Source organism: Rissa tridactyla, chromosome 2 (genome assembly GCF_028500815.1).
Source record: "Rissa tridactyla isolate bRisTri1 chromosome 2, bRisTri1.patW.cur.20221130, whole genome shotgun sequence".
NCBI lineage: Eukaryota > Metazoa > Chordata > Aves > Charadriiformes > Laridae > Rissa > Rissa tridactyla.
Genome location: NC_071467.1, coordinates 98,369,086 through 98,397,015, shown reverse-complemented (window position 1 = coordinate 98,397,015; position 27,930 = coordinate 98,369,086). Strand labels below are relative to the sequence as shown.

Below are 27,930 nucleotides of genomic sequence, written 5' to 3'. Positions count from 1 at the left end.
GCGCCGGCCGGGCTGCGGGCGCGTGATTGGCCGTCGCCTTCCCGCTTCCTTCTCCCCGCCCGCCAACCCGCCATTTTGAAAACCTTGTTGATTCCGGGGGAGAGAGGCGAGAGAGTGGCTGTTCGGTGGGACGGTGTTTGTGCGTGTCGCTCTCTCTCTCTCTGTGTGTGTCTTGCCGCCCTGCCCCCTTCCCTTGCCCTCCCCCCTTGTCCTTCTCCTCCGGTAACTGTCGCCTCCAGCTGCTGTTGGTGCCGCGCCCGAGGAAGGAGCCAGAAGCCGGGGCTCGAGCTGAGCTGAGGTGGGTCCCCGCCGCCATGGCCGTAACGGCGCCGGAGAGGGCGCTGCCGCCTCGCCGCGGTCGGGCCGGGCGGCCCAATGAGGCGGGTGACGAGGGGAAACGAAGCGGGCACGCCGTGTGTGGCGGGGCCGCTTGTCACCGACCGGCGGGGGCCCAGGCCTCCGCGGGTCGGCGGACGGTGTTTTCCGCCTGAGTTGTTTTGCCGGGCGCTGTGTCCGGCGCGGCGGCGGGAAGGGAGTGGAACGCTGCTTCCCACGCTGCCTGCTGGTTCGGGGAGGGGGATGGCGCTCGCCGCTGCCCCCGCCGCTGTTCTCGGCTGCCGGCGCCTCCGGGCGCTGCTCATCTCGTCCTCGCTTTCCCCGGCCTCCCCGTCGCACGTCGGCAAGGGGACAGGTGGCCAGTCGGTGTCCGAAAAGTGCTGGAGAAGGGTGGGAGGTGCTGTTGTGCGAGACTGTCCTTCTTGGGGCGGCTTGTGAGGTACTCTTGCCCGGCCGAAAATACCCCCGGCTGAAGCCTTCCTAAAGGTGGATCCCGGTACCCTTTTTCCCTAAGGAAGTCGTCCTCACGGACCGGGTTGCTGAAAGGCTAAGAAGTCACTTACTTCCCTCTTCCCCTCCTGCTCCTGTTGAAAGGGGAAGGAGAGACAGCTCGTAGTGCTTCGCTTGTTTCTTCCACTTGTGCGGACAAGTAAAATTCAGAGAGTTAATATCGTGAAAAAGTCGCGTTACTTTTTCGTGTCAAATGAAATTCTGGTAGTAATATCCTGAAAGATATTTTACATGTTTCTCCCCAGTGATTTAACAAAAAGGAGTAAACTTTCTTTTTTACCTTACTACTGGTAATGTAACTTATTTTTTCTATCATTTGGAGTGCTGCTGTTCTCTGACACCTGCTAATGTTGCATATGAGCAGTTGATTTCGTTGTTGTTTATTGAGACTGACCTCTTGCAGATCATATTGGCTTTAATATCGTAAAAAGAAAATGGTTAATCGTGACTTTTTTTTTCCCCACAAGGACTTGTACAACTGATGCTGTATTTTGTTCCAGATTTGTAAACAGTGAAAGACTTTGAAAACTAGAATTTTTCTAGAATGAACAGACATGCTTATCTTCCTTTGTTAGATGGGCATTCTCTGTCAGTAAGGAAACGGTACTGCAAAAGTGAGATGTTCCAAAGTTAATATTTAAGCCACTTCAAATGCTAAGAAAAGACTCCTTTTAAATATGCTAAGTATGAAGCATTTATTCTTTTATTGTAGATCTGCAGATTAAAACCAAAAAGCATTTTCAAGCCCTAAGATGCCATGGCTATTTGAATTTTGAAAGCAGTGTTAAATTTTTCCAAATTGCTTGTAACTCTTATTTTTTATTTTTCTGTTCCCATTCCCCATCTAAATATGTAGTTTGTTTAACTTGCTAGGAAACTTGTACGCATGGTTAACTGTGATCAGAAATAACTATTCAGCTTATAACATGGTGCACTAAAATTGTGATATCTTAAAACATTGCAGTTCTTAATAGATAACAGCATCAGCTGCCTTGAGTGGGTGTTTCTGAATGTCTCACAAAGCAACCTTGAAGTCTTCTGTGTGTAAAGAATTGATAACCTTTTAAACTGTTCTTAACCAGGCTAGTTGAAGAATGGATAGCAATTCCTCCTGAAAAATTTTATGTATTCTGTGCATGCAGAATACTTTAGTGTCTTAAAGAATGTAAACAACCACAATATGAGCATTATGACATTACTTCTACTGTACAAGAAGATTTAAAAAAAAAGGCAAATTTCCCGTATTTTTCGTGTATAATACTATGTTGATGATGGTTTCCCTGACTGCTTTTTGCAGAACCATACACCATGTCTTCTGTTGTTTCCTCAAAAGAAGATACAATGTCATCTGAAAAAGCAGATGAGAAACAACCTGAAACTGAAAACAAAGCTGAGGAAAGTGATGAAGATGAAGAAGAGGAAGAAGAGGAGGAAGAAGAAAAGGGTACGTGTTTTTCCACTGTATAAGTTGTCCTTTAAAAATGCCAAGTTTGCTGAATGCAGTCTCCTGTGATGTTTAATTGTACAATTATTGTTTAGGAGAATCTATGGTACATCTATCCCATGGGTCATAAATCGCTTCTCAGTAGACTGTAACAGGCAACACTAGAAAAAGCGATGCTGGTGTTCCTCAGGAAGGATTGAAGGAATTGCCAGCATCCTGGATTCCTACACTAGGGTTTGCTGTTGTGTGAACCTCTAAGTGATTATAAGAGGTAGTGTCCTTTATAAAATTATTTGTATAAAATTGCATATCCAAAAAGGAATCCTTTTTTTCCAGTAACACTCTGAAGTGATCTGTGTTTGCAAAAGAGAGAAACTTGAAAAATCTGTGCAGTGGCTTTGGAAACAATACAGATATCCTTGCTTAACTACTGTGAATTAATTTACCGGGTACCAAAATTTAATTATATCGGAGGGGAGAAATTCCATTTGACTAACTTTGTTAATAAAAGTCATGGCGATATAAGACGAGCAAGCAAGGCCAGATTTTTGTTGTGGCATGTAATTGAGGAGGGTAGTCAAGGAATACAAGATGTGATAAAGGAACTACTGTGCAAAAATGTTCATTCCTATTGTGAAATCCCTAGGCGCCTATTTTGCAAATGAAAGCATTCATGTAAATAGAGCTGCACCATGGCACAGTGAAAACCAAGTGTGCTGGTTTTGGCTGGGATAAACTTCTTCATAGTAGCTAGTATGGGGTTATGTGTTTTGCTGAAAACAGTGTTGATAGTACAGGGATGTTTTAGTTATCGCTGAGCAGTGCTTACACAGAGTCAAGGCCTTTTCTGCTCTTCACACCACCCTGCCAGTGAGTAGGCTGGGGGCTGCACAAGGAGTTGGAAGGGAGACAGTTGGACAGCTGATCTCAACTGACCAAAGGGGTATTCTATACCACATGATGTCATGCTCAGCATGTAAAGCTGGGGCAAGAAGAAGGAAGGGTGGGGGGTTTGGAGTTATGGTGTTTGTCTTCCCAAGTAACTGTTAAGTGTGATGAAGCCTTGCTTTCCTGGAGATGGCTGAACACCTGCCTGCTGATGGGAAGTAGTAAACGAATACCTTGTTTTGCTTTGCTTGCATGTGCAGCTTTTGCTTTACCTATTAAACTGTCTTTACCTCAATCCACCAATTTTCTCACTCTTACCCTTTTGATTCGCTCCCCCATCCCACTGCAGGTGGGGGAGGAAGTGATCGAGTGACTGCGTGGCACTTAGTTGCGAGCTGGAGTTTAAACCATGGCAGCAAGCCACTGATGGTCTTGGATTCTTAAGAGCTGAGGTCTGCCTTTAGGAAAGGCAGTAGAAAGAAAAGAGATGATGCTGTTTGGGAAACAGTAGAGTAATAGAATTAGGTTTTTGGAAACAACTGTTTCTTGTGTACACACAAGTATGTTTTGCTCTGTTTTCAGCAGATACATATCCAGTTTTGAGGATGTTCATACACATTTTGAAGCTCCTTTCAAATGTTAAAGACATCTGTTTAGCACTAAGGATAGTTTGATATGTGATTTGAGGTCAAGTATTTTAGTATGAAATGTTTAGGTGAAGCTTTGGGGTTTTCTCCTGACACAGTATCACTAAAGTAGTGATGTGCAATGTATACATAAACCAATATAAATGTATTCATTACTAAGCAGTACCAGAATTACTGGGAATAGTATTCTTGTAGTATTTCTAACACTTGTATTGTGCCTGTAGAGTGCTGTGCTGTGTAGCCCTGTGAGGTGTAGTATAGTTCCACTGTTCTTCTGCGTCTCCTGCTAATAGGTGTGGGTCCTCCGGTCCAGCAGTGAGAAAGTGTCTGCAGGCATGCTGGACTCACCTTTTGCACATCTGGTGGTAGTATTCTCCTTGACAGGGCTAAAGTGGAACTGTGCGCTTAGGGGCTAGGGCATCCCAGAAGGAGACCATGCAAACGGTGTAATTTCTGTACCTCAGAAAGACAGTGAAGGGAGAGAAGGATGGGTTTCTGAAAATGCACAGTGCTGCAGTCTCCATTGTGGGGTGAGGTTCCCTTTAGGAAATGCCCAGTCTTGTCTTCAAGGTTAAGTTGTAAGCAGGATTGTGGTTAAGAACTGGAGACTCCGATATACAGCTCCATAGAATCCCATTGATCTGTTAGCCAAAGGTTTGAAAGTGTCATAGTACCTGGCTATATAAATTTTTGATTTTCAATTGCAAAGATTTAGTGTCATGTTGCTTGTCACTGCAGTGGAATCTGCTTGTGTAATGAAACAATACTGTATTTAAGCAAGTTGTCTTTTGCAGAGAAGAGTCTCATTGTTGAAGGAAAAAGGGAGAAAAAGAAGGTAGACCGACTGACCATGCAAGTATCCTCATTGCAAAAGGAACCTTTTACAATTACACCAGGTGAGTTTGTCCTCTCACATTAGAATTGTGAGTGTTGGGAACGATAATGAAACATCTTAAAAGACCAAATTATTAATTTGTTGTAGATGAGGCCGAACTTAACAGAGTCATGATACTTTTTAAAATAGTAAGTTTATTATAATTCTATGAAAACCCTCTTTTACTCTGTAGCATCAATTTAAACCATAGAAGTTATATAATGTTTAAACTTACCTGGTACTTTCAGTGCCTCGCCACCACTGACAAAGGCAGGAAAAACTAGAATAAAAAGAAATGTCAAGTCCTTGTACCCTGGTCTAGGTACTATCAAGTAAGAAAACAAAGGGGTTGTCAGGATGCCTAATTGATAGGAAAAGGTCTGCTTAATGTTTGACCTATTATAATGTCTGATGCTATTCTAAAATAACTTTGTTTTTTTAAAAAACAGTAGATATTTGCATTTATAAGCACATAAATAAATAGAAATGTGATGAATCGCGTATTTTAACTGTTTCAGGAAAAGGACAAAAACTCTGTGAAATTGAAAGGATACAATTCTTTCTGAGTAAAAAGAAGACAGATGAACTTAGGAACCTGCACAAACTCCTCTACAACAGGCCAGGCACTGTAAGAACTTAAAATCAGTCTTGCATATCTGTTCGTTCTCGTGCATAGTGAAAATGTTTGTAGTATAGTTGTTTTTATGTTTGCACGTGGGGATCTACTTCTTAAGTGTCACTTATTACAAACTACTTGGAAAATGAATATTGCAGGACCAGTTAAGCAAGCCTGTAGCTTTTCTAACTCCTGTAAGCTACTCTCCCTGTAAAAATCCTATGGAAAAGTGTACTGAATTGTAAGTCTGCTTGAATATAGATTTTGTTTAATTTTTTTTTAATGAGGGGAGGGGTGGTTTACCTTATGAGGATGAGCTGGGAATAATTTATGGTTCACGTGCTAAAAGCCGCTAAGATGCAGAATATAGTAAAAATACTCCATGTAGTTATTTTGTTCAATGTAGCTTTTTCTTAGTACTTCTATTTCTTTTATGTTTGAAACCTGTTAGTGGGTTTTAATAAATTGCTACTTACCTAGTAATTTTCTCCTTTAGTTTGCACAAAGTAGTAGAAAGTAAAACTACATTATATGTAAAGGCTTTATAGTGTTTTTTATCACATTTATCTAAGGCAGTTAAAATATTTGTTGAAAACTGATATGCTTGCTTTTGTATTTAAGGATGAAACTTAAATATAATAGCAAATCTTTCTTGGAGCCCTGTATGTATCAGTGATCATGTCTTAAATTTCAGAGTAAACATGGCTCATCTTCTTTGCTAATAGAGGTAAAACAGATGTAGAGAAAATAAGGCAGACTACATTTTACTATTTCAATACACTTACCATATTTATAGGAATTTGGTTTTAACCTCTTTGTGTATTTTGGATACTTGAACAGCCAGCACAGAAACCAGGAACTGAACTAGTATAGATCCATGCTAGCTGTAATATCTCAGAGCAGTGCTGCAAATGCAATGCTTGTTTAAGTAGCAAAGAAAGATCTGTTGCCTCAAGTACTCAGAAAAAGAACAGTATATATTAATTAAAACCTAATTCTGTGAATTGCGCTATGTATTCAGTATGGCAATAAATCAGACTAGAGAATTTCTGACTTGGTGCATACAGAGTTTTGCAAACTTCTGGATTGTCCTGCAGTAGAATTTAATTGTTTGGTAGGAAAGGTACAATAACAGAACCATGTAACTTTCTCAGTTAACTGACTTTACTGTGGAAGTCACCAAACTGCATCCATTTACTCTTTATGAAACCACTAACACTTTTCTACTGTCTTTGGGGGGAGGTACTGGCATACCATTGCCTCAGAGTCCATCTTTCCCACTTTAGATTGCAGATCCGAGACATAACTGATTTAAGAGACTGTGTTGTTTACTGATTGTGCAACACACTACAAAGAAACTAACAACTTAATGATACTGTTATTAATAATTGATTTAGTAATCAATAAGAAATAATCTAATCAACCAATAGACACACAACTACTTGCAGTTTCATAATTATGTGCAAATTATATAATCGTAAATTGATACCTAGCGCTCCTAAGTCATACTAATTGTATGTATGTATGTAACTGTATTGAAATACAGCTCTTACCCTTCCCCCCTCCCCCACTTATTTGGTTGCAATTCCGCACCCCCTTTGCTCTGCCCTCCCACATTTAGTCTTTTAGACATAGACTTGTTGGAAAGTCCAGCTGGACTGCTGCAGCATCCCAGTCGTTTGCGTCCAAAGATATGAGAATATAATTATTTGCTTGGAAATAATATTGGTATGGTTTCATTCAAAACTGTATTTAAACAGAACTGTTGAGAACTCAGAATGCTGTTTAATATAGTGAAGATCAGATGTTGTCTTGTGTGCACGTTCTGTGTGTGCTTTGGATCGTAATTAACATTTTTAATAAAACATACCAATGCCATCTGCAAATTTTCTCTAGGTGCTGGACAAAGATAATTCTCTTTGGAAAAGGAGCTTAGCTTTGGTAAAATTATAAACTAATGGAGAAACACCAGGAACAAAATTTGTAGAACTGTTGAAAGTGAGTTCAAATTATTCTTGATAGTGTTAAGATCTCAGAAGAATAAAAGATTTGGGGATGTTTTTTAACTTCTTTTTTTTGATAAAAAGAGATGGAGTGAAAACAAAGAACTTAATATATTTGGGACCTTGATGGGAGCAATTTTCCCATTACAAGGGCTGTCACAATGAAAGTTCAACCCTATTGAGACCGCAGGTATTATGATAGAACTTGTAAATTGGGTGGTATGGAAATGCAAAAATTTGTTGTGCTACAGAAAAGGTTCAAAAGTACAATCACAGTCCAATGTAAGACTTTAGAAAAGTAAATAAAGCAAATCTGCTCTAGCAGATTATGTAGTAAAAATAAAGTTCACTATTCTATAACAACTTACATGGTACAAAGTATGCAACAGGCTTCATATGATCGTAGTTGTGCAAACCTGTAAATAATCATGCGGTACATTATAAACAAGCTTGAAATGGCAGGTGATTTTTGCCTGGTAAGTTATTAAAAGGAATTAAAAGTACCAAGACAACAAGAAATTAACTGTTGTAGTTTGGCTGTCATGAGATAGAGACGTAATGTATCTAGGTTATAACTTAAAGGGTAGAACTTTCTGTCATCAGAAAGCTAAATGCTAGAATAGATTTTTCTCATATGAAAAGTTAACAAATGTAATTGGATGAAATCTTTACTTGCCATGGAAAGTAATCTGCGTGTTCTGTTCTAGGTTGCTTCCCTCAAGAAGAATGTGGGTCAGTTCAGCGGGTTCCCATTTGAAAAAGGAAGTGACCAATACAAAAAGAAGGAAGAAATGTTAAAAAAGTAATGATCTCTGTTGCTACTTAACACAGTGTGACTCATGCTATATGATTCTCTTTATTTTCAAAATTTTACTTCAGATTAAATTTAAACTTTAGGCTGAGTAGCTGTTTCATAGCTCTACGATCTGTTTGAGCTCATTTTAATTGCACAAACTGATCTCGTAAGACAACTTGAAATGTATTAAAAGGAGTTAAATTGTGAACATTTCATTCACAATTCTTACAGTCCTGGCTTTAACTATCACATGCTAACTAGCAGGTTCTTCTGCCAAGGAAGGAAATCATAATTTCCCCAGGGCAAGCGTAGTGTTGTGAATATGTTGTGCTCTATTCATGGTGCAAACCTCAAAACCTTCCTCCTTCACAATCAAAGCCATTTCTGCTTATTGTATATGAAACATACACTCTTATTCCTAGAATTGCTGTAGCAACTAGCCTAACAGTATTTTTTTAATATTATTGCTTTTTTTCTTTTTTACTGTTTCCCCTACATAAGCTGCTGCTTTATTAACTGGAGAAACTGCTGCAGCTTGGTTTTGACTGGACTGAAAGGGTTTAAAAATGCCCTTGCATATTTGAGCAGCTAGTTGTAACAAATGAAAGAACTAATAACTTCTACATAGTTGATTCTAATTTTTTTTTTAGTGTCCGTTTGTTGATAGTGTGAAGGTTTCCAGAATGTGAAATTTGCAAATCTTCCTTCCTCAGATACACAGTTTTCTAGGAGTAGGGTTTGTCAAATACCTCTAATCTACAAGACAAACTCTGTCTCAGGATGGAGTTTTGACTATTTCCTACTGGTTTAATTTGATAATGCTTCCCCTTAGCTGCAAAAGCTCAAAAATATTTTTGCACATTTTTTTCATATTTTCTGTATGAATGAACTGCTAGTTAAGTTTTGTTACCCTTCAGTCTTCCACAAATATTCTAAAAACTGGTTGCATTGTCACTCATATCAAGGTACCGAGGCCTGTGTGCTTGTATTACTGTGGTAAGTTCTGCTGCTGTTCATGGCTGTGTATGAAATGCTGCTGATTAGATTATTAGTTTATTCTGACTATGTGGTTGATTTCTGCCCATGCTGTACGCTTGGACGTCATCGTGTTTTAACAGCATTGAACAAGATGAAAAAAGGAAAAAAAATAAGATCTTACTGTTTAGATTAAAAACAATGAGGGTTGAGGTTGTTGTGTGGATTACAGTTCTTGGAATTTTTTCTAAGTCAAAACTACTTGCTGTGGAAGTTCCTGACTCAAAACTTTGTATGCACTTGTTTATTCCACACTTGAACTGCATTTTAATACTTAGTACATTATGTTTGCTGTTATCTGCAGGTGTATCTTTGAAGCATTAAAAATATGGAAAGGATCTGGGAGGCAATATTTTATTCTTTGCATATATCAGTTCTACCCTAAATTGAAATACAGGGACAAATGCCATGTGTAACACAACTCAGAATTTTAGTCAAAGCAGCAATAGAACCACAAAATCCTAAATTCAGGATAGAAGGTCTTGAAAGTCTGAAACAGAAACTTCGATTCTATGCAGTTTTTAAATCTGTTAACAAGTTAAGTAGTTTTAACTCTTACGTTTTAAGAGACAATAATACTATAGAGGTTGACTTGATTATGCGGGAATACCTTACAAGTATTCGGTGTATCCCCAAAAGCTAAACAGGAAGGCTCTCCTCATGTTAAGATTGCAAAAAATTTTTTTATGACCTTGCCTAGAAAAATGATTGAAAGATTTGACTTCATCATTGGAAGGATGGTGAATGAACTATACTTGGAGGCAGGGAGACGCACCAAACCAGTTAAGGTTTCTTGTTCCGATGCCCTAAAACATGGGAGAACAAAGTTGTTTCGCACCCTTTAGAGAAGTTGTAGGCCACCATGAAATTGTTGCACTGACTTTTAAAATAAACAATGAAAAATAAGTTTCCTTTGACTTTGATTATCAGAAATAGCTGTTTAATTTGTGAAAAATGTTCAGACAATGAAATCTACTGTTCAGGCAGCATTGTACAAAATGAGTGAAGAGGAAAGCTAAACATTTGAAGGGAGGTAACAGGTAGACTAAGTAGGGGTTTTCTTGTGTTGCTTTTTTTTAATCGTGTTAAGCTTGCATTCTGATGTCATACCTTCATAGCATTTGACTCTTCCTTTACACTTTTTTCAGTACTAGTGGGACAATTGGTTCAAGATCATTTTGGAGTAAAGGGGGTGGATGTGAGAGTTTCTCTTAGCCTTCTGTCTTCATCAGTGGTACTTCTGTAAAGGGGTAAGGAAGTAGAGAAAATAAGAGGGACGACCACTGCCCCCTTATAGTTCAAATCTTGTTCCCACTGGATTTATTTTCCAAGATTGATTTATATTTTTTTAGGTTTTTTTACAGTGTGGTAGATTAGGAGAGATTCTGGGGAAGGCTTTTTTACTAAGATTTTATAGCTTTTTTTCTATATCCTATTTTACATACCTGGGGATTTGGGAATTTTCTTTTATTTTGCTGAATGTAATATGGTGGTGGTTCTTTGCTTAACTATAGATAAGACTGGAAACGTAGTTCTAAGTGTGTGTGTTCACATCTGTTGTCAGGTTGCAGACACAAACCAGATAGTGGCTTCTAACAGTCAAATGTTGACTGTTTAAGTTGTGAATCTTTTCTTTCTCTTTTTTTTTCTCTCCAGATTTAGAAATGCAATGTTGAAAAGTATCTGTGAAGTTCTCGACTTGGAAAGATCAGGAGTCAATAGTGAGCTGGTAACCAGAATCTTAAACTTCTTAATGCACCCAAAATCTTCAGGCAAGGTGAGATGCAGGTTGTTATGCTTGCTTTTATAGCTCTGTTCTGATAAAAAGTGGCAGCTGTCTCTCTGTTCCTTATTATTTGCTTGTTACCAGTGGCGATAAAATTACTGTTCTAACTTATTGAAGTAGTAGTGGCTTCTTGAGAGTAGCTCTGCTCCTGCAGGCATCCATGATGGTGTGAGGGCTGAGATAGAAACTATATGCTTACATGTATGTGCACCTGTTGTACACTGTTAGTGCACAAAAGTGTATGCGGTCAACACATGAAGCTAATTAGAGCTATCCATACCCCAATACCATGAGTAGCTTCTGCTTTGTGGGTGAATGTAGGGGAATAGACATAATATGTGAGCAGGAAAAAAAAAAGAAAAAAGATGTTAGAGCAAGGAAATAAAACCACAAAAGTACAGGAAAATAAGCTGTCAGATGTTACTCAGGTATGCTACAAGTTCACAAGTGTATGTAATCACATTTGGTCATCGCAAAATGGAATTTGTTGCAAGCCTAGGAAAACTTGCTTTAATTAGTATATGCTACTGCACTAGATTCAGCTGCCAAGGCTACTATACTCTATTATTAATCTTCTTGGACTTTCAGTTTTTAATCTAAAAGTGATACTTACATTGCTAGACTGTTGCTCAGGAAAACTAAAGTTATTCCCAGCAAACACTGGTAAGTGATGTGAACAGGGAGTCTGCATGCTGCCTTAGAGGCACTGGTACTGAGTGATGACAAAATGCAGTTTTGCATAAGACATGACAGAATTCCTGCCTGTAAGTCTTCTGAAGAGTTGTCACTAACTTATTACCAGAAGGAAAACCTTCCTTTTATGGATTTGGAGGGGGGGGGGGGGGGGCGCGTGGGTAGGTAAAAGGTTCATTCTAGATTGTTTTTTCTTGCTTCCCTTCCCTATCTCTTAACCTTTGAAGATTTGTTTGATTAGGGGGGTGGAAGGGGTGCTTAGCTTAAAACTGGAATTTCATTTTACTCAGGTCTATCTATGTAATGAATTTCTGATTATAGCAAAATGTTATGGCTTAAGTGTAGTACATAAAATAGTCCTGGTTTTTGTTTCAAGACTTAGACACCTCTTTATTTGTTTACTGTTCTTTCATGTGATTTGAAGGAATTTATAACTTTAAAATTCACTTTTATATTCCTATTTGGATAACACACCTTCCTGTCTCTCAGCCACTGCCAAAATCCAAAAAAACACCAAGCAAAGGTGGCAAAAAAGAACGCAGTAGCACTGGAACAACAAGAAAAGCAAAACGCACCAAGTGCCCAGAGATCTTGTCAGATGAATCCAGTAGTGAAGAAGATGAAAAGAAGGAAAAGGATGATTCTTCAGAAGAAAAAGAAAGTGAAGATGAGGTAATGAAGGTTTTGTTTTTTGGGTTGTGCTTTTTCACAACATAGGGCTAAAAAAATTTGTCTGCAATTTGTCATTATGTGGTTGTTATCTATTGGTAATTCCTGTAACGTGCAGAGTTGGGCGGTAAGTTATGTTTAACTGAATGAATGGTTTGAAAGAAAAGGGAATACATTTGCAATTTATAAGAGATTTTCATAATTTCTTAGTGCATTAAAGTTAGAGAATCTATAAGATAAGAGGTGAAGGTTCTCATTTTTGTATGTATATATGCACCTTATAAAACTGTCACTTTGGGGCAGCCAGGATTTCAGACATAACTGATTGTGTTTCTTGTATCATCTTGTGATGATTTTATTAATGTAATTACATGACAATTCCCAATCATAGAATCATTTAGGTCAGAAAAGATGCTTGGGATCGAGTCCAACCACCAACCCCACTCTACAAAGTTCTCCCCTACACCATATCCCCTAACACCACATCTAAATGACTCTTAAACATATTCAGGGATGGTGACTCCACCACCTCCCTGGGCAGCCTATTCCAGTGTCTGACCACTCTTTCTGTGAAGAATTTTTTCCTAATGTCCAGTCTGAACCTACCCTGCTGCAGCTTGAAGCCATTCCCTCTTGTTCTATCGCTAATTACCTGTGAGAAGAGACCAGCACCAATCTCTCTACAATGTCCTTTCAAGTAGTTGTAGAGAGTGATGAGGTCTCCCCTGAGCCTCCTCTTCCTCAAACTAAACAGTCCCAGCTCCTTCAATCGCTCCTCATAAGATTTATTCTGCAGGCCCTTCACCAGCTTCGTTGCCCTCCTCTGCACTTGCTCCAGCACCTCGATATCTCTATATTGAGGTACCCAATACTGGACACAATACTCAAGGTGTGGCCTCACCAGTGTTGAGTACAGGGGGACAATCACCTCCCTACTTCTGCTGGTCACACTATTTCCAATACAAGCCAGGATGGCATTGGCTTTCTTGGCCATCTGGGCACACTGCTGGCCCATATTCAGCTGCTTGTCAATTAGACTGCTTGTCAGTTAGAACCCGCAGGTCCTTTTCTGCCAGGCAGCTCTCCAGCCACACTTCCCCAAGCCTGTAGCGATGCATGGGGTTGTTGGGGCCCAATTGCAGGACCTGGCGCTTGGCCTTGTTGAAGCTCATTGCATTAGCGTTGGCCCGTCGGTCCAATCTATCCAAGTCTCTCTGTAGAGCGTCCCTATCCTCATGCAGATCAACACTCCCGCTTAGCTTTGTGTCATCTGCAAACTTGCTGATGGTACACTCTATGTCCTTATCAAGGTCATCAATAAAGATGTTAAACAGAAATGGTCCCAACACTGAGCCCTGAGGGACACCACTTGTGACCGGCCGCCAGCTGGATTTAACTCCATTGACCAGTACTCTTTGGGACCGCCCATCCAGCCAGTGCTTGATCCAGCAGATCATATGCTCATCCAGGCCACGAGCAGCCAGTTTTTCCATGAGAATTCTAAACAGTGTCAAATGCTTTTTGAAAGTCTAGGTAGACAATGTCCACAGCCTTTCCCTCATCCAATAATCGGGTCATTTTGTCATAGAAGGAGATCAGGTTCGTCAGGCAGGACCTGCCTTTCATAAACCCATGCCAACTAGGCCTGATCCCCTGGTTTTCCATTGTATGACTTGTAATGGCACTCAAGATGATCTGCTCTATGACCTTCCCTGGTACCAAGGTCAGACTGACAGGTCTATAGTTTCCCAGATCCTCCTTTCTGCCTTTCTTGTAGATGGGTGCTACATTTGCTACCCTCCAGTCCATTGGGACCTCCCCAGTTAGCCATGACTTCAGGTAAATAATGGAAAGTGGCTTGGTGAGCATGTCTGCCAAATCTTTCAGCACTCTTCGATGTAACCCACCCGGTCCCATAGACTTGTGTGCATCCAAGCGGTGTAGCAGGTCACTGATCACTTCGTCTTTAATTGTGATGACCTCATTCAGCTTCCCCTCACTGTCTTCTAGCTCATGAGGCTGGGTGCCCAGGGAACAGCTAGTTCCACTGCTAAAGACTGAGGCAAAGTAGGTGTTGAGCACCTCAGCCTTTTCCTCCTCCTTTGTGACTATGTTTCCCTTTGCATCCAATAAGGGAGGGAGATTTTCCCTAATCCTTGTTTTGTTGTTAATGAATTTATAGAAACATTTTTTGTTATCCTTAACAGCTGTAGCTAGGTTGAGCTCCAGCTGTGCTTTGGCTCTCCTGATTTTCTCCCTGCATAGCTTCACTACATCTTTATAGTCTTCATGGGAGGCCTGCCCCCTCTTCCAAAGGTCATAGACTCTCCTCTTATTCTTGAGGTCCTGACAAAGGTCCCTATTTAGCCAGGCCGGTCTCCTTCCCCGCCTACTTGTTTTTTGGCACGCAGGGACAGCCTGCTCCTGTGCCTTTAAGTCTTTTCTCTTGAAGTACGTCCAGCCTTCCTGGGCTCCTGTATCCTTCAGAGCAGCCTCCCAAGGGATTTTGTCAAGCATTCTTATGAACATGTCAAAGCTTGCCCACCAGAAGTCTAAGGTGGCAGTTTTACTAACCCCTCTCCTTGTTTCTCAAAGAATCAAAAACTCAATCATCTCATGATCACTGTGCCCTAGACGGCCACCAACCTTTATTTCCCCCACAAGTTCTTCCCTGTTCACAAGAAGCAGGTCCAGGAGGGCACCTTCCCTGGTCGGCTCACTTACCAGCTGTGTGAGGAAGTTATCCTCCATACATTCCAGGAACCTCCTGGATTGTTCCCTCTCTGCTGTGTTGTATTCCCAGCAGGTATCCTGGAGGTTGAAGTCCCCCACAAGAACAACAGCAAGTGACTGCAAGATTTCCCCCAGCTGCTTATAGAAAGCTTCATCCACCTCACTGCTTTGGTTGGGAGGTCTATAGCAGACTCCCACAGTGATATCAGCTTTATTGGCCCTTAACCTAACCCAAACACTCTCCACCCCATCATCACTATACTTGATTTCTGAGCTCTCGTAGCATTTTCTAACATACAGGGCCACTCTACCACCTCTCCTTTCCTGTCTATCCCTCCTGAAGAGCTTGTAGCCATCGATTGTGGCACTCCAGTTGTGTGAGGCATCCCACCACGTTTCTGTGATAGCCACTATGTCATAGTTTTCCTGGTGCATCATGGCTTCAAGCTCCCCCTGTTTGTTGCTTGTACTGCGTGCATTGGTATAGATGCACTTCATGTGAGCTAATGATTCCAACACCTTTTTGTGAGTATGGGCCCCATTTCCTACCAGAACCTTCTCAGGTGCTTCCATGATTTCTAAATGGCTATCTCTACTCTCAAATGAAATGGCAGAGTGAGAGTCCTCACTAGTCCACCATCCTTCAAGCCCTGGCATGCTTCCCTTGGGTTTACTCCTGACAGGCCCAGTTATCTCCCCTTCCACCCTCATATCTAGTTTAAAGCCCTGTCAATGAGCCCTGCTAACTCCTGCCCCAAAATTCTTTTCTCCTTCTGGGACAGGTGCATCTCACCTGCCACCAGCAGGCCAGGTGTCTCATATAGCAGCCTATGATCAAAATACCCAAAGCCCTGCTGGTAACACCAGTCCTGGAGCCACAAGTTGACCTGTTGTCTCTTCCTGTTAATTTCCTCATTCATGACTGCCACTGAAGGGATAGAGGAGAACACAATTTGCATTCCTGATCCCTTAAGCAGCCATCCCAAGGCTCTAAAATCTCTTTTAATTGATTTTGGGCTCCTTCTAACCACTCCATCACTACCCACCTGAAATACTAAAAGGGGGTAATAGTCAGAGGAGCTCACTAGGGCCGGAAGTTTGTCCAACACATCCCTGAGCTGTGCCCCAGGGAGGTAGCAGACTTCCCTGTGAAGTGGCTCAGGGCGGCATATTGGCCCCTCTGCCCCCCTCAGTAGAGTGTCACTCACAACAGTGACCCATCTGCTTTTCCTTTTGGAGCCAGTTGTGATGCTGGGTCCATGGCGACTTGGTCTCTTTCTAGCATTTCTGGCCTGATAGATATATAGATTTTTTATTTTATTTTTTTTTCCTGCATAGAGTTTGATTGGTTACCTAGGACTTGACTTTGAATTCAGTAGGGGTCCCTGACCTACCTAGCTGCATTGGTTTTGGATCTTGGTGCCATATTTCTCCTGGATTTTATGTCATGATCTCTCTTTTTGGGTTCTCTGTCTTGGATCACAAAGATAAAATGAGCAAAATAGTAAGCAGCCTTACAAAGATCCCTGCAATCTCCAAAGTATTCTCATCTCATTGCATTTTCTGTTCTCCTCTGTTTTCTTTGAAACTTCTTTTAGCCTTGCATAGTAGAAGAGAAATAAGATTAACTTTGTATTTAAATGCAAAACACCTTTCCCTTTCAGCCCTGTACTTAATCACAGAATAGATACAAAACATGGAGGGCTAGTACAAGTATAGAGCTATTTGTGTACCAAGCGTGCACTGATTTATCCATGTGCCTGAAGCCTGGAAAAAAGAAATTAAAAGGAGCTACAGGCTCCATCTTATCCTATATTTTGATTTAGTTGGGGCTGCCTTTTTAACTTTAATCAGAGCCCTGCAATGAACAGCACTTAGTCGACTGTTGGTGTCCAAGGAAATCCTTTATGTAAGCTATGGAACCTCTAGCTGTAGTGTAAGACCTTTATTTACATTTCGTATATTGCAGTGGAAGTGTGACAGGCTGTTAAGTAAATAGTCTGAGCTATAGAAAATAGTAACAAAAATCTTTTATTGAAAGGCCAATACATGTAACTTTATGTAACAGATTTTGTCACTGTTATTTTGATAGGTGTTAGTTTTAATTTATAAAGATTGTTTCATGGGGGCTTGGGGAATTTCCTTTAACTTAATTCTTAGTTTGCCCTTTTTTCTTTCCCTACAAATGGCAAATCGAAACAGGGCTGAAATACTAAAAGTTAATTTTATATTTGTTCATCTCTTCAGCAAGACACTTGTCCAACTGTGAGGAAAGGAATATCACTTTCAGAGGCAGGAGTTGTCTTTTAGAAAACTTTTCAAGAACTCAGTTATTTAAAGAACAAAACAAAAAACCACACAAAAAAAAAATCCAGCAAACAAAAAAGCCTCGTAGTAAACCCCATTGATTTAACTGGATCTTCTTTGCCTCCTTTCAGAAGGTAGGAGTTGGATATGTCTGCTAGGCAATAGCTGAGTAGGCTGAAGTCTTCAGAAACTGAAGTTAACTTGCATGGAATAAAAGCTTAATTATTACAAAAACACTAGTATGTCAAATTAGTTTGAATGGTGAAATGGGAAATGTCTGTGTTTGTACAGCTTTAAGATTGGAAAAAAAAAAAACCCACAACAAATAGTTTGTGACACCCTTTAACATACTACAAGTGAAAGGATGTAGGCAGCATATATGCTTTGCTGCCCCAGCTCTGTTTGAATCTTAGGCATGGAGTGGCTGGAATAGATTGTCCTCAGAATTATGTGTCTCTTTCTTTAAACAATACAAACAAAAAAAACCTTATTGTTACCTGGAAGCAAAAGATATCTGAAATATTTTTGTGTGCTGGGGGAGCATAATTTTATTAAAAAAAAATGAAATGTGAATGCTAGGTTTAACCTCTAACTGTATCTGGTGATGGTGCTTTAGTAGAAACTTGAAAGCTGAAATGCTAGAAACTACTAATGTTTATTTAGAAATGGAGTGGTCCTTGAGTGTATTTTCTGAATTTCAACAGTGGAAGTCTTTATTCTTCACTTAATGCTGCAGACTGAGTGCAACCCAATATAAATAAATATAATCTAGTTTGTTAAATGCTAATTTCATGAGTTGCACCGGGTACTAATGGGAGAAGCAGTTAAGTTATATGAACTAATCTTAATTGTTTAGATGTCATAGTCTGCTCAGTTGACTATGCTGCTATTTTAAACATAAATTAGAATTATGAATTTAGTAACTAGTTACTTTTGTTTTGTGATGTTGTTTCTCTGAAGTATGGTTTATTCCTGGTCAGTGTTCCATGTTTGTTTCTGTAAGGAGTTTTCAGCCTTGTCAGAAGTACTATCTAAAGATTGTGTTAAGCACACATTTAATTTGTGCCAAAAATGCAGTGCACTGATATGTGTATACTGTATGTATTTATGTTCTCAATTTCTTCTGCTGATGTTAACTTAAAGCAACAGTTTTTTGGGTTTACTAGTCACAATACTTGGCCAAATTATGGAATAGATAATGTAGTTCTCAGCTAGTGCAAAGAGAATTAGCTGCATGTAGTCTTAGAGAGCTATAGCACCTGGAAGTAAATGAATACAACGTACCACGTCCTTTTTTAAAGGAACATCTTTAAAGTGATTTTATAAGTTAATTATAAGTGTGAACGGAAAGTTGTAGCACAACAAACTATTGGTATCATCAAAAAGTTCTAGCTGTTTGAGCTTGAGAGTCCATGTAGGAGGACAATGTGAAATTTAAAAGAATGTAGGAATACTAATTCTGGGCATATTCCCCCTATGGTATAGGGGTAGAAATGACTAATAAAACATAGTAATTAAATTTGCTGATTTAGTTTGTATTGACAGAAAGGATAATTTCCACTGTGTAAAAGGGATATGGATTGTTTGCGTAGAAACCATCATTTTAATCTTCTGTTTTTCTTTATAGCCTCCTAGAAAAGCATCTAAAAGAGAAAAATCTAAAAAGACAGCTTCCAAAACCAAGAAAGCTGTGAAGGGTGCAAATGTCAAGAAGGCAGACAGCAGCACTACCAAAAAAAATCAAAACAGTTCTAGAAAAGGTAAATGTTTTAAATCTTTCATCAGACATTGTCTTGTTGTTTAACTGGGATCCTTATTAGAAAGCAAGCTTTTGCACCTAATTGTGAAAGAAAATAGAATTTGGTGAATTGTTGGCTTGCTACTTGATGATTCTTTCCTTGCAACAGTAACTTGAAAAAAAAAAAAGTTCTTGGTTTGGGTATGCTTCGTGTAATTTCTGTTTTTTACATATATGTACTTTTTATTTGCACATAAACTGAAAATACTAGCCTAATTCTCCCTTCTTCTATAATAATGTTAGCAAAATTCTGTTGGTGTCTCTATAGTGACTTCACACTAGTCTTATAATTGATCTCGTGGTACATATCCCACTGTGTATGTCTTTTGTTCAGCAGCTTTATGTGGTTTTTGTTAACATAGATAGGGGTTCTGCGTGCATCCTGTTCCTATTGGCTTTCTTGTATCTGATGATATACATGAAAGCTACACAGATATTAAGGATCTAAATGTATGTATAAAGATTGCAGCAGTGCAGGTGGGGACAGAGTGGTTTCTTTGTAAGCAGCTTTGCAGAAAAGGACCTGGATGGTGGCAGATGGTTCTCACAGACAATGAGCTGGACCCAGTTCAGCAGCACGCGTGCCCTTGTGATAAGGAACACTGTCAGCACTCTGGGCTGTTTCAGCAAGGGTGTAGCCATCAGGTTGAGGGAAGTGGTTACTACCCCCTATTCATCACTTGTGAGCCTGCCTTGGGAGTGCTGTGTCCAGCTTTGGGCTCCCTGGTGCAAGACGGAGACAGACGTGGACATACTGGAGAGAGTCCAGTGGAGGGTCAGTTGCCAAGACGGTCAGGGGGCTGGAGCACAAGATGTAGGAGGGGAGGCAGAGAGAGCTGGGTTTGTTCAGCCTTAAGAAGAGAGAGATCGGGGGGATCATACTGCGGTCTGCAACTACCAAATGGGAGAGCACAGGGAAGGCAGGGACAGGCTCTGCTTGGAGGTGACAGGCAAAAGGTGCCACCAGGGCAACTGGAATTACATGTTAGGGGAAGAAAAGCCTCAGCATGAGGGTGGTCACAGAGAAACGGGGTCTGGAGCAGTTGTAGAATCCCCATTGTTGATGTTCAGAGCTCAACCTGGCAGGGTCCTGTGCAACCAGCTCCATGTTGGCCATGTTCCGAGTAAGGGCTTAAACCAGATGATCTCCAGAGGTCCTTTCCCACCTTAAAATCTCTGACACTCTTATGAGATAGCAGTCATGTCCCTTTCACAATTGTAGTATGAGTTATTAATGCAAAATATATCCATACTGCAAATATACTTTATTTAATGGCAGCACCAGCATATATATGTTATAGAGCAGACATCAGTTCAGATTAATTACCCTGCTTGACAGTGTATTAAGAAAAGGAATCGTTAACCTCTTAGGCATGGAATTTTGCTAAACTTCTCAGAAAAGTAAACTGGCCTGTGCTGAATTCAATGAATTTTCAGAGTAGCTGGTGGCAGTACTAATGTGGCTGACTCTGCGTATGCTTTATTTTGTCATCAATGAATTTCATATATATGTGTGTGTGTGTCTTCTGCATATATTATGTAAGATATTTATAATGTCTTTACTCCTACTGCATTTCTGTGTATGTTCGCTGTACAAAAATCAAAATGTTAAGTCTGTCTGTAAGCTCCTTATTTAGATTGTTTGGGATCTGCTCTGAATTTTGTCTTGTTGGCAGTAGAGGAAGTGCATGGATGTCAGAGTCATTCAGTATAATACTTTTTCTTTTCGTGCTGGAAAAGATTGTAGGAGTGTCCTGTGCCTCTTCAGCTAACTTTCTTTAAGATTCTCTTCATTTGTTGTCATGGTGTTTCTGACAGCATGTTCAGTAATACAGCATTGCAAAATTACAAGATCCTAGTGGACAGCACTGCTGAGGAAAAAAAATTCTAGCTACTTAAAGCAAATAAGTACTTTTTTAGGGTCATAATGCCTCAATTAAGAATTGCTGTAATAAACCAAACCATTTTTTTTAGTTTGATAAATTACTTTAGTCTATCCCATACTTTCTAAAGTACATATTGATTTGTAAACTGATAGTTCATCAACAATGATGTGGATTCATAAATAAATGTAGTACTTGATAGAATTAGCTTTGGTTTTAAATGCATGGTCTGGCAAGATGTCTATTTTAAGGTAGAATGTCTGCATCAGATGCTTGCGGAAAGTTCTGATGGCTTCTCTTTTGGAGGAAGAAAGCAGACAAATGTAAATCTTCTATTACAATTCAAATCGTTCTTCCTATTTAGAAAGTGAGTCTGAGGATAGTTCAGATGATGAGCCTCTAATTAAAAAGCTGAAGAAACCACCCACAGATGAAGAACTTAAGGAAACCGTCAAGAAATTGTTGGCCAATGCGAACTTGGAGGAGGTCACAATGAAACAAATTTGCAAGGAGGTAAGCAAATATGATTTTGCAGTCTCTTTTTAGGCAGTGGGTTATCTGTGAACAGACCTTTGTCATCATTTCAGAAATAGAGGCTTGCACTCTGCACAAAGGTTCAGAAACAAAAATAGTTTTGCATTGATTTATTGACTTGCTAACAGATTTAACTAGGAGAGGTTTAATCTTAAGATATGCAACAATGATACCCACCGGTAGAAGGAAAATCTCAAAAGAAAAATTAGCTGCATGGAAAGTAGCAGTATTACCTCCAAAATATCTGCCATGTATTAAAGTGAAAATATTTGAGTTGTTGAGACAGTGCAGCAGCTTGCCACTGTCAAAAGGGGAGGGCTGTGTCACGCTCTCTGTACATTTGTGCTGCTCACCTTGCTCTCATTCCTCAGATGTTCTCTTTATGAGTCCATTCAACTCTCATCTGTCAGCAAAAAATGAATAGTTCTCAGCTGAGTTAGTGAGTTGAATCAGTTCAGCAATCAATTAATTGTCAGGACAGGTGCCAAGAAGGAACTGCGTAGCTGGAAAAGGGAAAGGTGGGGAATAGTGGCCCAAACACACCCAATACTGTTACCTTGATACTTCCTACAGTCACATGTTTATTTTCCTGGTTCTTCCAAGAAGTTGTCTTGAGAAAATTAAACCAGAAGTTACTCTTATGAGAAAACTGTATATTTTGTACAAATTCTTTGTCATGTTTATAGTTGTTTTAGAAGTCTGAAATTTGATATACTGAAATAAAACATTATGCATTTGTTGTCAATGCTGGCATCTTTTTTGTTTGGTTGGTCCTCTCCCACCCAGTTAGCTAAAGAGCAATTGTAGAATAGCACTGTAATACGTTGACTCTTCTATTAAGCACTTGAAAGGATCACAATTTTACTTGTTACTGAAAAATTAAATACACCTTGGGATTTGATATTTGTTTAGCTTCCTACACTAATGCAAAGTTATCTGACTACTTAAAGAGCATGCAAGACACAGATGGGAGAATTCTTATTTGCCTGACATGGCAAGCTAGGCATTCCAGTTTGTTGATGTGAAAAATTTAATCAGTGACCAAATACAAAAAAATGCATGTATTTAGATATTTATGTGGTCAAAATAAGAACAGGAAAATAAGCTTGTCGCTTTCCGTAATTAATAGAAGGCATTTTGGCAGTTGTAATACTAGAAGTACCACACCAATTTTTGCCTAATTTCATTTAAACTCCTTCTATTCATACAATACATTGCATGAAAGTAATTTGAGACTTGTTTTGTTTTTTCTTTTTTACTTCTTTTTTTTTTTAGGTCTATGAAAACTATCCTAGTTATGATTTATCTGACAGGAAAGACTTCATTAAAAAAACAGTCAAAGAGGTAAAGACTTTATCATTTAGAAAAGATCCTGGGTTGGGTGTTTTTTGGGTTTGTCTTTTTTCTTCAGCCTACTAGAAAGTGGCATCGCATCCTGTTAACACTAGTTTTAATAGCTTCCTGTATAGCATTGGAAGTTTAGTGCTCTGATAAATCTGAACTCTGGCTCCAGTTTTTTTTTCTTTCATATCCCTCTTTCACAAATAACCGCTTCAGACTCTATTTTCTTAGTATGCTACTGCTATTATGATTTCTCTGGTAAGCAGAAATAAAATTAAAGCTATCATAATTTTTGATGACTTTTACTCTCTGGAAGCTATGCATTTGCTTTAAATTACAGTCTTGCCTGCAAGGTGCCCTATAATTCATGCAGTGACCACATAGATTTGTAGGTAATGATGCATGAAGGTGTATAAGCTCTGCAGATCTGCAAGCTCTGGCAAAGAGAGAAGGCAAAAGAGCATAAAGATAGATAGGTTTTCTCTATATGTGCTTCTGGTAGCACAGTTATAATGCTGCCTTTGAGTTTGCTGCACTGAAGTATAGGCCTGATACAATGTACTCATGACAAAGGGTTTATTGTCCAGTCTGTAGTTGGCAATTTGTAAGAAAATTTTCAAGTTCACTTACTTTTGCTTGCCCCAAAACTAAAAACGGAACTAGAGAAGTGAGATTCACATAGTAGAGTTAATAAAGTAACTTTTGTTTTTCTTGTGGCTTCACTTGCAGATGTGTCTATATGGCTGTCTAGAAACAGTTGCCTATGTGCTGTGCATACGTTTGTCACTATTGGCAAAGGCACAAGAGAGCAATTTGTCTGCTGTAGGGATGTTCTTGTTTTTTTGTGGTAGCAAAAGTAGAGTGTATTTTATTGATAGTTTGATGCAAAAGGAGAGGCTGTGTGTAATTGCATTGAGAGCAAGGAGAAAACTAATGCACTTCTCATTTCAGTTGATTTCATGATCTGATTTGACTGTGGGAAATGAAGATTCCTGGTTTTATGTTCCCATGGATTTGAAGATCTGATAGGCACCAGCAAAAGAAACGTGTCTTACCCTTGTGGTATTTAGTCAGAGATGATTCTGCTGATCTAATGTTGAGTGTTGTTGTAAATTGCTTTGTGTATCTTTTTTTTTTAAAAAAAACAAAACAAAACTGCATTTGATGCAGTTTTTAGCTGAACATACTTAAGTTTCATGCATGGCAATAAATGTTCCATTTTTTTATAGTTTTTGTACATTTTGAATTGCTTTGTATAACTAGATTCATTGGAACCACCATAGCTTTTTAGTGTGGATTACTAGCTCGCAGGAGATTTTAAAATCAAGTAAGATGAAAGCTGCTTATCTGCACATATACATGCAGAGACTGGAATATTGCAGTATTGGTTATAAAGATATTTTGAATACATATCCATTCTGAAAATAACAAAAGTTAGTCACATGTTAATGTCTTATATTCTGATACATTCTACAGATGCAGAATTATTCTAAATCTAGATTACTGTCTTGCATGTGTAGGCACTGAGAGAACTGGCAAAGCATGGTAACGAATTGGCATATAGATGTTATTTTTGTACTTTTAAAAGGCTTTCTGTTGTGTATATAAAGTTATTTCAGATTTTTTTTGTGCAGATCAGTTTTTTAATCTTGTTATCTTAGGATTTATGACATGAAATGTCAGTGTTCAGCAGTGAGGCTGTGATGAAATTGGTATGCAGAAGCTTCATGAAATTACAAATGAGTTGAGGTTTTTACAATGTTTGTCCCATCTTTCCTTGTACAGAAACTAAACTGTAGTTTTATACTTCAGCTTTTCAGCGTTTAACTTTGTACAAGAGACTATAGGCACATTCGTTTCAATGGCTTGACATAGTAAATAAAATCCCTCCAAGGCTAGAGAACTTTCTAAAGTTCACTTTGCAAACAAGCTTGATGGCCTAGCATCTCAGAAGTGGGTATCCAAGATGTACAGCTGGGAGGCTCGATAGCTTTGGAAGCCCGCAGTGGGGCTTTCGAATTGGGCAGCGCTGATGTGTGCGGTTCATCTCTCTTCTGTATGGGAAAAGCTCTTCTGAACCTGACCCTTGGTGCCTCAATGTGGACAATGGTACTTTTAAGCCTGCAGTCTTGAACTTTGTCCCATAGCTTTTCGGATCAAAGTGAACTCTTTGCATACATTTTTGTTGTTTAGGTTTCTGTTCTCCATACGCCTTGTTGCTACTATGAGAAGTCCTACTCATAAAATCATGAAGCTAATAGTTGCCAAAGTGTGGGCTGCCATTAATGCTGTGAGCACAGAATCCCTCTGACTAGTATTGCTGGAAAGACAAAGTGTATTTTTTTGAATTTTATTATTGTACAGTTGAGAAATAAGAGTTCATAAATGATCTAAATTCTGAAAATGTTCAGCCAGTTAGACTATTAATCTTCACACACTTTTTGAATTTCTTTTGTGTGTAATCATTTATAATAAGGCTGAATGTAATGGGGTTTTTTGTATTCAATAAATGTCTTTCACAAAAATGTAAATCAATTTTGATGATTTAACATTTGCTTAAATGTATAGTAAAAAGAAAAAAAACTATACAGAAACAGGTTGTTGTCTTTATCTCATCTGGTAGAAAGTATTCAAGCCTGATTCAGCAGGCTACTTTAAAGATACTGTTGTGGAAATGTGTGTCCTTGCACCAGGATATGATTTTATATCTTCTGTGAAGTGGATTTAGTTTTGTTTTCCTTTTTTTTCTCTGAACAATCTTAGCATAAAGAACACTTTTTAATTTGCAATTAAAAACATCAGAAGTTTCTAAGTCCTGTTCTAAAGCGGTAAGTTACTTGTGTCAAGTTTTGTTGGGTTTTCAGATGGATTTTCTACAAATACTTGAACTGCCTTGTGATTTTTATGTAAATACACAAGTTAATTATGTGGGTCAGGAAGTGTTTTTAAGATGAGTGATTCCCAAGTATAAACACTTCTTAGAGTATAAATTATAACGAAAACTTACAAAAGATAGTGTACTTCTGTTTATTGTATATATGCATTACATGCCACTTTGGAATTGTGCAGATGGAATGGAAATGAACTTTGAATCCCTCAAATACTTTGTTTAAATCTTTTAACTACAAATAAGTGTAGTTCTCAACAGAGAAGAAATGTCTGAGCTGTTTCCCTGCTAATCCATACCAGTCTGGCTGCAACTGATAACAAGATTCCAGCTCTTTCTACAACTGAGGGAAACGCTGCAAGACAATACTAAAAGGTAAATAAAATGTCCTGCTTATCTTGATGCTACTGAATTAAAAACATAGCTGATCAGGTCTATAAATCCGGTATAGACATGCTCAAAAAAAGTCAAAACTGACTAACTGGATAAAATGTAACTGAATGAAGTGTTCAGGCATATACCTTCCAGATGTTTAAGATTGTGCTGATTATTGTATCCTAGAAAAACAGTCCGAACTTCTTGATTTGATTGCTTACAGCATAATTCCTACAGTCCAGTGTATTGGTTCCTCTGTTTAGTTAAGTTTTTGGTATTCAGTATTTTGGTTGGTGACCTGTAAAACCACACAAATTAACCTGAATGACATGCTTATATAAACAATTGTTCTTATAAGTGAATTAAGCACTTGAGGTAACAGTGTATGGGGCCCGGTTGGAGAAGGAAGATGGAGAGGGTTAGGTGGGGAAAGGGAAGAGTAGAAATTTTGAGTGAAAAGAGGTTACACGTCTTTAGGAAAAGAGATGAGTTAGAGTGGTGTGGTAACCCATGGTATATTGCTCAGGCACGTCTAATCAAGACAAAATTAGTAAGGCACAACTTTTAAGTGTCATCTCAGGTTTTTTCCAGAAGCTCTAGACTAATAGCCCTCTTGGACCTGAGCAGGCTTATGGCATGTGTTCTTTCTGCATTATCATGTTACAAGGCACGTGACAAAGCAAGATCTATGAATGTCTGGGTTTAGATCAGCCACTGCTAAAATGGACTTTAAAATACCCCTCTTGGAGCCCAATGCTTAATCTGGCCAAATAATGCCCTTGGCAGTCAGCATGGTGATTCCAGTAAGGTTTACTAGCTCTGATACTGTTTCAGAGAGAGGGTGGCTCATGACCACTTGGGTAGATCTAATTATTCCTGTTTCCAAATCCAAAAATTGACTATAATCAAGTGTGTTAGACTGAGCTAGATGAAACCATTCCTGAAAGAATTTCTGCTGGTGGTGGTTGTTATTTTAGTTCCCATTATTTAGGGAGAACAGTGGAAATTCTGTAAAGCGCTGAAGCATTGTCTGAAAACTTGCAACAAGAAATTTAGAAAAATCAGTGTTTCACTTGCTGAAAAAGTTAAGAAACATCTTGAATGTCGGTGTGTTATTTTCTTCCTTCAAAGAAATTTCTTTCCTGCCGTTGAATTTAGAAATATTTATTAAAGCAAGTAGCTGGAAGTTGTAGGTCTAAAAATTTATTCAGATGGACCTTGACTTGCAGAAGTGGGCTGACAGGAACCTACTAAAGGTCAACAAAAGCAAACACAAGATTCTGCTTCTGGGATGGAATAACCCATAAAACAGTGCAGGTGGGGACAGAGTGGTTTCTTTGTAAGCAGCTTTGCAGAAAAGGACCTGGATGGTGGCAGATGGTTCTCACAGACAATGAGCTGGACCCAGTTCAGCAGCACGCGTGCCCTTGTGATAAGGAACACTGTCAGCACTCTGGGCTGTTTCAGCAAGGGTGTAGCCATCAGGTTGAGGGAAGTGGTTACTACCCCCTATTCATCACTTGTGAGCCTGCCTTGGGAGTGCTGTGTCCAGCTTTGGGCTCCCTGGTGCAAGACGGAGACAGATGTGGACATACTGGAGAGAGTCCAGTGGAGGGTCAGTTGCCAAGACGGTCAGGGGGCTGGAGCACAAGATGTAGGAGGGGAGGCAGAGAGAGCTGGGTTTGTTCAGCCTTAAGAAGAGAGAGATCGGGGGGATCATACTGCGGTCTGCAACTACCAAATGGGAGAGCACAGGGAAGGCAGGGACAGGCTCT

General features: G+C 39.3%; 2 protein-coding genes across 5 annotated transcripts in view; one reads left to right on the top strand and one right to left on the bottom strand.

Moving 5' to 3' along the window:
- On the top strand, positions 1-25,424 carry DEK (DEK proto-oncogene). 3 transcript variants are annotated; one of them, XM_054193638.1, is made up of 11 exons: positions 1-139; positions 2,144-2,290; positions 4,620-4,721; positions 5,218-5,327; positions 8,026-8,120; positions 10,806-10,926; positions 12,118-12,300; positions 18,965-19,097; positions 21,383-21,531; positions 22,828-22,896; positions 23,845-25,424. In XM_054193638.1, the coding sequence occupies exons 2-11, from the start codon at positions 2,155-2,157 to the stop codon at positions 23,854-23,856; spliced, it is 1,110 nt and encodes a 369-aa protein (XP_054049613.1). In that variant the 5' UTR covers positions 1-139; positions 2,144-2,154; the 3' UTR covers positions 23,857-25,424. The 3 variants fall into 3 exon arrangements, with proteins under 3 accessions (XP_054049613.1, XP_054049612.1, XP_054049614.1); XM_054193637.1 differs by having other exon boundaries at positions 2-298; XM_054193639.1 differs by lacking the exon at positions 1-139 and adding an exon at positions 756-775.
- KDM1B (lysine demethylase 1B) overlaps positions 21,938-27,930 on the bottom strand; it is a 35,052-nt gene continuing 29,059 nt past the window's right edge. Inside the window, exon 22 of one of the 2 annotated variants that reach the window (XM_054193632.1) lies at positions 21,938-21,955. The gene's annotated coding sequence lies outside the window, so the exon portion shown is untranslated. Of the gene's footprint in view, positions 21,956-24,036; positions 26,454-27,930 lie in introns of those variants that run through there. The other variant, XM_054193633.1, reaches the window with a different exon arrangement.

What these genes read in the sequence shown, in the direction of transcription:
- DEK (XM_054193638.1), top strand. Translation starts at nt 2,155, where the DNA reads ATGTCTTCTGTTGTTTCCTCAAAAGAAGATACAATGTCATCTGAAAAA. An exon ending in AGAGGAGGAAGAAGAAAAGG is followed by an intron (nt 2,291 to 4,619) that starts GTACGTGTTTTT and finishes TGTCTTTTGCAG; the next exon opens with AGAAGAGTCTCATTGTTGAA. An exon ending in ACCCAAAATCTTCAGGCAAG is followed by an intron (nt 10,927 to 12,117) that starts GTGAGATGCAGG and finishes CCTGTCTCTCAG; the next exon opens with CCACTGCCAAAATCCAAAAA.